This window comes from Microtus pennsylvanicus, chromosome 8 (assembly GCF_037038515.1).
Source record: "Microtus pennsylvanicus isolate mMicPen1 chromosome 8, mMicPen1.hap1, whole genome shotgun sequence".
Classification (NCBI taxonomy): Eukaryota; Metazoa; Chordata; class Mammalia; order Rodentia; family Cricetidae; genus Microtus; species Microtus pennsylvanicus.
In genome coordinates, this window is record NC_134586.1 from 1,853,617 (window position 1) to 1,863,544 (window position 9,928).

Consider the following 9,928-nt stretch of genomic DNA (forward strand, 5'->3'; position numbering starts at 1 on the left):
CCAGAGAGCAGGGATTCCATTTCATTATTCATGTGTCTCATCATCCTTTTGTCCCGGAAATCCTGTTTCCTTATGTGCCACCGTGTCCTCCGGAGGAGTCAGTTTCTACACCCTGTAAGGTTTGGGGAAGCGGGAATGGATAGAGATACAAGAGAACAGGCAGACACAGAAGGAAATGGGGTTGTGAAGATATCGGCCCCATTGCTGGAGTGCAGAAGGCAGTCCCCTCAGTTTGGTGCATTTGTTTCACAGTGAATTTAAGCATTCCAGGGAGGAAGGAATTTCCTCCCTGTCCCCAATATTGACTGTAAGTTATGGACTTCTAAGATATACCCGCCAGAGCTCCGGACATACTGAAGACAAGACAGCAAACTGGCCCCTTCTCTGGGAGGGAAGCTCTACCTTTTTAGCCTTGGAGTATTTAGCGCCTGCATCTGTGTAGAGTTTGGAAGGAGGAGGTGGTACAAGGAGCCCTTCACTGTGGTGAGCTGAACACTATTTCCCCTGTCTCTGGTGAACTCTCAGAGGTTTCTAAGTGCATAGTCCCCTCTCAGATATCAGAAGGGAGGACAGTGGATGAGACTTTGGGAATTCAAGCAGGTGGGCTCTCTTCTTGGGAACCACAGTTAGGGAGGAGGTACCTCTGTGAGAGGGAAGCTTGGTGACAAACTTTAATTCCATATTGAACATGCTTTTGGGCTTTCTATGGATGTATCTGAATTGACTTGGGCATCAAACCACATGTGTCTTTTCTGCAACTCTCCAGAGGAACCATTAACATGAAATGCTGTTTGCTTGTGCCAGTTCCTCTAAATGACCTGTATGCGAAGACTGCTTGTTTGTTTCTCTGGCTCTCAGACCCGAATCACACAGAAACTATACTAATTACAACACTGTTTGGCCTATTAGCTTCGGCTTATTAACTAACTCTTACATCTTAAATTAACCCATTTCTATCTGTGTGTCGGCACTAGGCTGTGACTTACTGGCAAGTGTCCAGCATCTGTCTTCTTCGGCAGCTACATGGCGTCTCTCTGCCTCTGCCTATTATCTATCTATCTATCTATCTATCTATCTATCTATCTATCTATCTATCTATCTATCTTCCAGCCTGGCTATATTCTGCCCTTCTATAGGCCAAAGCAGCTTCCTTCTTTATTAACCAATGGTAACAAAACCTATTCACAGCATACAGAGGGGAATCCCACATCAAGTCAAACAGTGTTGTAGCTAATACAGTTTCTGTGTGAGTATTTGGGTCTGGGCGGTTGGGAAACAATTGAGGAGCCTCCATTTACAGTGACCTCTATTTTGAAGATTTTTGAGTGACTCTCAGAGCCAGGAGAGGCAGAAATGAGAGGAGCAAGATAAGCTCCCAATACCTCAGATGCAATTACAGCATTGCGGGAATTCATACGCTGGCAGATTCACCAGGAAACGGTCATTTTTGAACCATGATTTTTTAAATGTAGAATTTAAAGACACGAAGCTCAAGCAGTTGGAGCCAAATAGAGAGAAAACAGAAACAAACTCCTGAAACCAGAACCATATCCTGTGACGAGGGTGATTTTTGTTGGCTGGCAACTAGAGAAAACCGACTGGTGGCCACTTCAGCACAGGCAGGGAAGCATACCTCCGCAGAACCCACTCACAGACCACCCCCTGAGAGTTTGGAAAGATTAGATTCTCCTCCAAAAACCATTTCTCCCCAGAACTGTACCAACTGATTTACATAAGTGTGCTCATCATCACGACTGTCAGGTGGGGTCTGTGGTGGTTAGCCGCTGGGCCTGTGTGAGGGCTTGAGCTGACTGTGGCTGTGCTGGCTGAGGTGGGAGGACCCCCTCTGAAATGGGAGGCGCCGGCCCCTGTGCTGGGTTCCTGTGCGGGATAGACGGGAGGCCATGGGATGAGCAGGAGGGTTCCTGGTTTTTGTTTCTTGACTGTGGATTCAGCGTGGCTGCTTTCCTCCCATTGCTGCAGCCACAACTTCCCTGTCAGGATGGACTAACCTGGAACCTTGAGCCCAAATAAGCCCTTTCCTCAAAGGCTGCTTCTGATTGGGTATTTTATCAGAGCAACAAGAAAAGTAACGAAGATGGACAGGGGATTGGGGGCTAGAAAGGCTAAAACAATTTCCTCAGCTTACACAGCAAGTTTCCAGCCCTCCAAAATTTCTCTCCTGATCCTTTATATGTATGGTGGTGCTGTGAGGAATACATTCGTGGTCCAGTGTTTCTGCATCCCTATCCTCAACAAGGGGTTTCTTTAGGGATCTTCAGGGCCGAGGATGTAGCTCAGTGGAAGAATGCTTACTTAGCATGCACAAGGCCCTGGCCCCAATGCCTCTGTATCAATTCCTAGTACATCCACACATGAATCTTCTATCTTCCTTCCCTCCCGGAGCATATTTCCCACTGGAAGAAGGGACTAGTAGAGACAGGTGAATCATTTTCCCAAAGCTTTCAAAGTGTCCTACCTCTTAACTGCATTAACAACCACAAAGAAACCAAGGGAAGCCGTCTGCTGCCTCCCAGTTCCTCTAGACCCAACTTACTCCATGGAATCAATGATCTTTCTTGGCTCCACAGGGCATGGGTAGATGACCTCATCTATGTGGCTCAGGTTGCAGTTAGAAAAGGCGGTAGAGATGTGGATGAAGGCTTCAAGCTTTGGCATCTGGCTGGCCATCAGCAGGAGCTGCTGGGTGGCAGTGACATTCAGCTGCACAGCTTCTCTGGAGAGGACAAAGCAGAAAGAAGCAGTAAAGACGCTCAGCATCCTATCTTGCCGTACCTGGTGTACCACACCGTGAGTGTACCTCCTCCAGTGACTGGCATGCCATACTTATCCTAGCGGCGGATGTACCAAGCTCTAACTGGTGTATGTGCTATGACTATACCTTCTTCAGTAACAGGCAGATGCCTCAGATCTCGGTGGCACATCATGAGACAAGGAGGAAAAGAATTGGTCCCTGGCTGCACAATTCTGTAACACTTGAAATTGTAATGTGCTCCTGCTATGTGGGGGTCCTCAGTCTTAGTCACGGCAGCACTGTACACACGGTGTCTAAGGTTATGTGGTTCTAATCGGTAAAACAGAAAAACACATGGTCCTCAGAACTGATCAAGTGGCTTCCAGAAGGGGCCACTGACAGAACAAAAGCAAAGAAGCGAAGACTCGAGAAGACAAGACAAACAAATAACACGGAGAGAACTAAGACTAGGTATTTGAAAGAGCAATACAAGTTGTTGAAAAGATCCTGGCCAGCCATGGAGATTAATGTCAGATCCTAAATTGTAGCCGATACTGTAGAAAACTCTATAAATTCAGCATCAGCAGCAAGATGGCCAGAATTCACTCAAGGGGCAGACCCTTTATCTAGCATCAGGAAATCTATTTCTCTAAGTTAACCCGAAAAGAGAAAAGCTGTAAGATCCTACACACGTGGCTGGGCAATGGTGGTGCACGCCTTTAATCCCAGCACTCGGGAGGCAGAGGCAGGCGGATCTCTGTGAGTTCGAGACCAGCCTGGTCTACAGAGCTAGTTCCAGGACAGGCTCCAAAGCCACAGAGAAACCCTGTCTCGAAAAAACCAAAAAAAAAAAAAAAAGATCCTACACACGCTGTGTGTGCACGTGCATGCGTGTGTGTGTGTGTGTGTGAGAGAGTGCGTGTGTGCATGCGTGTGTCTGGGTGTAGGTACCCACAGAGGCCAGAGGTATTAGGTGCCCTGGAAGTAGGGTTACAGGTGGTTGTGAGCCACCTGATGCGGGTGCTAGGAACCAAACTAGGATCCCCTGCATGAGTCATACATGTTCTTCTATGCCATCATCTCTCTGGCTCTTTTTCTGCAAATAACTTAAATGACATTTTATATCCATTTCCCAATTAATAAATTTACTAATGAAGTGGTAAGATAGCACACTCCAGTTCTGCCCAAAGCTATGCCTTGTAGTAAGAGGCTAGGAGTATTGCCTCTCCGGGGTAGGAAGGAGGCCCACAAACATTGCCAGTCAGTCCTTGACGTCACTACAAGGATCTACCCTGTTATCGGAGAGAAAAACAAAGTTAATGAGCAGATGTCAAGCACTGAACGCCCAGTCACAAAAACTGCTGTCATATTCTAAAATTATTTATTTGGAAAATAAACAAAGCTTATAAAAATTAGGATACAGATAATCCATTCAGTAAAATATCTACTAAAAATTATGGCAACATGTTGAAGTAGCATTCTGTATCCAAATGAAAACTCGAGCTTGCAACGGCCTGAAGGCACACATTCAAATGAGCACCTTACTTAAAGGAACCGTAAGTGGACAGAGAAAATTTCATCCCTTTCATTAATGAAGTAAAATGGAATAAGGGAAACAGACTGTTATTGAATGGGAACAATCAGTGTTTTTGAAATGTTTGTTTTTTTCGAAATGAATCATATATTCAAAGTAACATGAAAAATTTAAATTTAAATAAATTAGCTTTTTCTAAATGAATCTATATACTCAAGGTAACTTGGAAAAATTACACTAAATTTACATAAATAGCCCCACATGAGAATAATCGAGGTATTTCTATTTTAAAAGTATTCTATGAGTATTCATGGCCTAATCAAAATTAGTTATTCAAATAGTGCTATATTTTCTGAGAAAGTCTATCAGTGGAAAATCAGTTTTTAGTAATTTAGGACAAGAATTTGGTTTTGTATAGATAGAAAAGTTAGCCCTTTGGTAGGCGTTGCTTAAGAACTGTCTGTTAGAGCAAAGGAAGACTATTGTCTTCATACCCAGTTCAATATTTTTCCCTGGCTATCTCTCTTCATAGTTAAAAGCATTTAAAATGAGCTGGCTGTGGTGGTGCACAGCTTTAATCCCAGCGCCCAGGAGGCAGAGGCAGGCGGGCAGCTGTAAATCCAGACCAGCCTGGACAATGTAGTGAATTCCAGGACAGCCAGCCAGGGTTATGTAGGGAGAACCTGTCTCAAAATAAGTGAATATATAAATAATGAATGAATGGAAACATTTCAAATATGGATCAAACATCTAAATCCAAAAATGAAATTATGGTAGTAATTCAAAAATTGTGACTATACCATTAACCTACGAGGAGTGGAAAGATGAGAGTAACCTGAACTACGCTGAGCCTTCTAGAACAGAAAGTTACTGTGTGCATGCTTCCAGTAATCTGGAAAGCAATTGGCAAGAATCATAAGCATTTAAGCATGTCAACCTTTCCAATCATCAAGGAAATAAAGAAAAATGCCCAATACCATGTCCGTTGTCATTCCAGCAGCCCCGGACAGGGGACAGAACTCCCAACAGGAGCTTCCTTTCTTGGAAGTTGAGCCCTTGTGTAGGGGAAACTCTGCCCAATGGGGGGCGTATTTGCCTTGGGCTAATGTTTACATATAAATCTGGCGGCCTGAGCCCCGCCGCGCTCTCTCTCTCTCTCTTTTTTTTTATATCTCCTGCTCATCGCTGGATCCCTGGTGTTGTAAGCTATTCCTTCATTAAAATTTGCTGTTTCATATTAAGCTAGCCTGGTTATTGTGCCGACTACACCCATGTCTGCATAACTGTAGAAGCAGGTAGAAAGGTGAGCGTGTGTGCACACCATGAAGGACTGCGGCCTTCGCACAATGGGACACGGAGACATTATGAACATTCTTTTATGTTTTCTTTTTAAACTTTTCACTGGCACATGTTTTGTGGTTCTTTCTTTCCTTTCTGCTTTTTATTTTTACAGATTCCGTGAAGACTCTTACACACACACACACACACACACACACACACACACGAGAGAGAGAGAGAGAGAGAGAGAGAGAGAGAGAGAGAGAGAGAGAGCGCTATAAGCCACGAGAGTACAGAGGGAGTATATATACCTCAGATGAGCATTGAAGCGTACAGTAGCCGCACAGTGGAAGATAATATTGGTACAAGACAGAAGTTCCTGCATGTCCTCCTTGCTGATGGCGAGGTCGCGCTGGTTGAGGTCTGCAGAGATGGGTCTGATCTTCTCATGCACATTTGGACAGACTTCTTTGACTTTCTCAAACAGCTGAAACAGAAATCCACAGGCCATGGGCCTCGTTAACACCACAAAGCCTTCCTTTGGATGTGTGCCTTCCACTGCAGCTCTCAAAACCCGTTTTTAGTTGCAATAGTGCTATTTTCAGTGAAGGTTTCTCCGTAGTCAAAACCCCTCCACTTTATTTTGTTCATCTGGTGTAATTTGGATCCTCTCGACTCCAGGAACATATGAAAAGGCATGTCTAGCAGCCAGGTGCATATTTTGAACTTTGCCCTGGAGATGAGAGGGTGACAGCCACCGTCCTAGCTCATTTTAAGTCAAGTAGACCAAAGCTAGAGTCTTCTAAGAGAAGGACCCTCAACTGAGACAACGCCTCCTCAAGACTGGGTTGTAGCAGGCCTGTAGAACGTTTTCTTAATTAGTGATTGACGGGGGCAGGGCCGAGCCCATTTTGGGTGGTGCCCCCTCTGGGATGTTGGTCCTGGTTGCTATGAGAAAGGAAGTTGAGGAAGCCACGGAGAGCAAGGCAATAAGCAGACCCTCTCTATGGCCTCTGCATCACTTTCTGCCTCCAGATTTGTGCCCTGCTTGACTTCCGTCAGGGACGAGCAGTCATGTGTAAGTGGAATGAACCCTCTCCTCCCTGAGTTTCTTCCGTCATGGTGTTTATCACAGCCATGAAAGCCGTAACTGAGACGGTCATCACCTTCTTACCTGACTCCCTTCGCCCTTTAGGGTAGCCTCGTGTTTACACACAAATTCACACACAAAAAGTTCTTACTTTTTACATGCGAAATAATGGTTTTCAAAGGGCCGGGTTACCAGCCTTTAGCAAACAACATGACATCACCTTGCATAATTGGCTCAGTGACAAAGACATAGGCACTAATGTAATTGGAAAATAAAAGAAATAGGTGACATGTTAGGAGTAAGACAGAAATTTTATGTAATCAGACTCTAATATCCATGGCAGTTAATGTCAAGGGTCACACGAGCTCATGGATCGTTTCACTGGATTTTAACTGATTTTTTTTTTTAGCATTCTAATTTATTTTTTGAAGGGAGAAGAGATGAACATAACAGTTTTAGCTCTTGTTACATCTACTCACGCGAGTGGGTTGATTCTCTGCTTTCCCCACCACACAGTGATTCTTAGATTAAAATTGCATTTTCTGTTGTTTTGAAAACACAGAACAATCTTGTTTCCAACCATTTTGCTAAGGTGGAATTTTCATATAGTATCCATGGGGATAAATGTTTAGAAAAGTGTTAAAGAACAGGGAGAGTCTGTCTTTGGTTTCTTAAACTTAAGGCAATAATACCTTTTGTTGCCAGCCTCTGAAGATAGCGTGCTCCTTGGTTCTTAGTAGCAGGCTCTTTTGTTGAGTAATAAAACATTAAATTTGGGCTTAGGATACAACTCAGCTGTCAGAGTGCTGCCTTCCACCAACAAGATTCTGAGTTTGACCCCCCAGCGTTGCATAAAACCAAGCACAGTAACTACATCAGCAATCCCAGCACTCAAGTTCAAGGGCATCTTTTCTTTGAGGCCAACGTGGATTGCATGAGACCCTATCTCAAAAACAAAACACAGCAGCAAAAAATTCCAGGTAGTCAGAGAAGTCATATTTTATTTGCATCCAGGCAAGAGCAGGCTCACAAATCCTTGGAGCTAGATGAAGATGACTAGGGAAGGAACTCAATCCCACAGGCAGCCAGCAAGTGTCATGCTCCTGCCTCTGAACTTCCATTTCTACATGCTAGGGCTGCCTATCGGTAGGTGAACTAAGTTCTGAAAATAATCAGGGAATTGGGCCAGTCCTCAGTATTTTGTTTTGACATCTGGGACAGATAAGGTTGATAAAATGCTCCGTCTCACCAAAGAGGACACTCTGGCTCTTGGAGACAGATCTTTAGCAGTCCTGACTTTGATCCACCATAAATATGCTAAATGTTTGCTTTTACAATCAGTGTTTTCCATGCGGTAGCTCTTTTTAGCCATGCAACACATGTATGAGTTTGTGTGAAATGTTTGCAATCCCCCCCGACAGAAGCTGACTTTGTAAAAGCCTTTTGAGTCTACAGTAGAATTTTCTTCACTAACTTGTTTGTGGTTCTGTGGACACTGACTTTGAAGAGGGGGAGCGGATGTTGGGTGGGGAGAGGTTGCATCGCAGCTGTGCACTTTGAAACACTGAAGTTTTTCATAGCTTCAGTGAGGACCATCGCTTTAACACCACCGGACAACGTGGTGTGATCCTGTGGTTAAGACTGCCTGGAAGCTTGGGCGGCTGTGCTTGGTACCAGGTGTGTAACACCTATGGCAGGTGACACACTCCAGGTGTGTACCAGAACTGCGTGCGTTCTGGAAAGACATCTACTCTTCCGCCATCACAGTCTGGGCTGTATTGTTCGTGTGACAAGAACAAGTTGAGGAGTTCTCGGGGCCTCCCTTTGCTGCACACTTACTTAAAACGCTAATCGTGGGACTGCATCATCCCGTGATCTCAGGGAATTGAAAATCAAATATGTGAAGCTATTCTTGGGAACAGCTTTGCCCGTGTCAGATCTTCAGTGACTTTTCATAAGAACCTATAATCAGCACTAACGGTGACACGTATTTCATCTGTCACCCTTTCCTTCCTCATCCCCACAAGGTAGGTTCCATCGTGTGCTTTGAGAATGAGTCTGTGGGCAGGAAGGAGTTAGTCTAGAGGGTGGGACCAGCCCTGAGATCATCTCTAGGCTTCTAACGGAAGGCGCTGGTGGATACTTAGATGGGGCCAGCAACACTTTATCATCTAACGCTTCTGTCACCGTGGAAGAGGCTCTGAGGGGAGGTAAGAGAGCCGTGGAGGACGCAGGGGCCTCAGAAGAGCTGCCTTCCGGTTTTGTTATGTCACCTCTTTGGCACAGATAACACAGCCCTGGGGAGAGGACAGTTCTCTGGGATTAAGTTCTCATCTGTGACGTAATAAACACTTCAAGGATTTCTAAGATTAAATATGATAATGGAGGTCAGTGCTTATGTCACTTAATAGGTCCTTAAAGAGGGAAACTCTCTTTCTGATTTTAATGTTCTGTATTTCCCAAAGCTGCCAAAATGGGAGCCCTTCTCTCCTCTCCTCCTCTCTGCCTCCCCTTCCTTTTTCCCTACTCTCTTCATCTCTTCCCTTTTCTTCTTCCCTCCCCTCCCCTCCTCTCCCCTCCCCTCCCCATCCCTCCCCTCCTCATCCCTCCCCTCCTCTCCCCTTCCCTCCTTTCCTGTTCTCTCCCCTCCCCTCCCTCTCCTCTCCCCTCCCCTCCTCGCCCCTCCCCTCTCCTTTCTCTTCCCCTTCTTCCCCCTCCCATCTCTTCCCCTCTCCTCTCCTCCCCTCCCCTCCCCTCTCCTCTCCTCCCCTCCCCTCCGCTCCCCTCCCCTCCGTTCCCCTCTCCTCCCCTCCCCTCTCCTCCCCTCTCCTCTCCTCTTCTTTCTCCTCCCCCATCTTCCCCCTCCCCTCTCCTCTCCTTTCTCCTCCCCCTTCTTCCCCCCTTCCCCCTCTCATTTCTTCCCCTCTCCTCCCCTCCCCTCCCCTCTCCTCCCCTCCCTTCTCCTCTCCTCTCCTCTCCTTTCTTCTCCCCCTTCTTACCCCCTCCCATCTCTTCCCCTTTCCTCTCTTCCCCTCCCCTCTCCTCTCCTCTCTTCTCTCTCCTCCCCTCTCCTCTCCTCTCCCCTCCCCTCCCCTCTGTCCTCCCCCCTCTTCTCCCATCCCTCCTCCCCTCCCTCCCCCTTTCCTTCCTTTCCCCCTACTCTCTTCCTCTCCCCTTTTCCTCTCTCTTTTCCCCCCTCTCTCCTCACTATCCTCCACCACACTAAAGAGGCTCAAAATGATCTAAGCAACTGTCAAATGGAAGACTGACT

At 46.0% G+C, this 9,928-nt stretch overlaps 1 protein-coding gene across 2 annotated transcripts in view; it reads right to left on the reverse strand.

Annotated features, from left to right (window-relative positions):
* The window catches only part of Far2 (fatty acyl-CoA reductase 2), a 116,627-nt gene that overhangs the window by 19,430 nt on the left and 87,269 nt on the right, over nt 1-9,928 (reverse strand). For both annotated transcript variants that reach the window (XM_075982232.1, XM_075982234.1), the window contains exons 3-4: nt 5,879-6,054; nt 2,558-2,737 (exon numbers count right to left, since the gene is read on the reverse strand). In XM_075982232.1, coding sequence (XP_075838347.1) covers nt 2,558-2,737; nt 5,879-6,054 — 356 coding nt within the window. The remainder of the gene's footprint in view (nt 1-2,557; nt 2,738-5,878; nt 6,055-9,928) is intronic.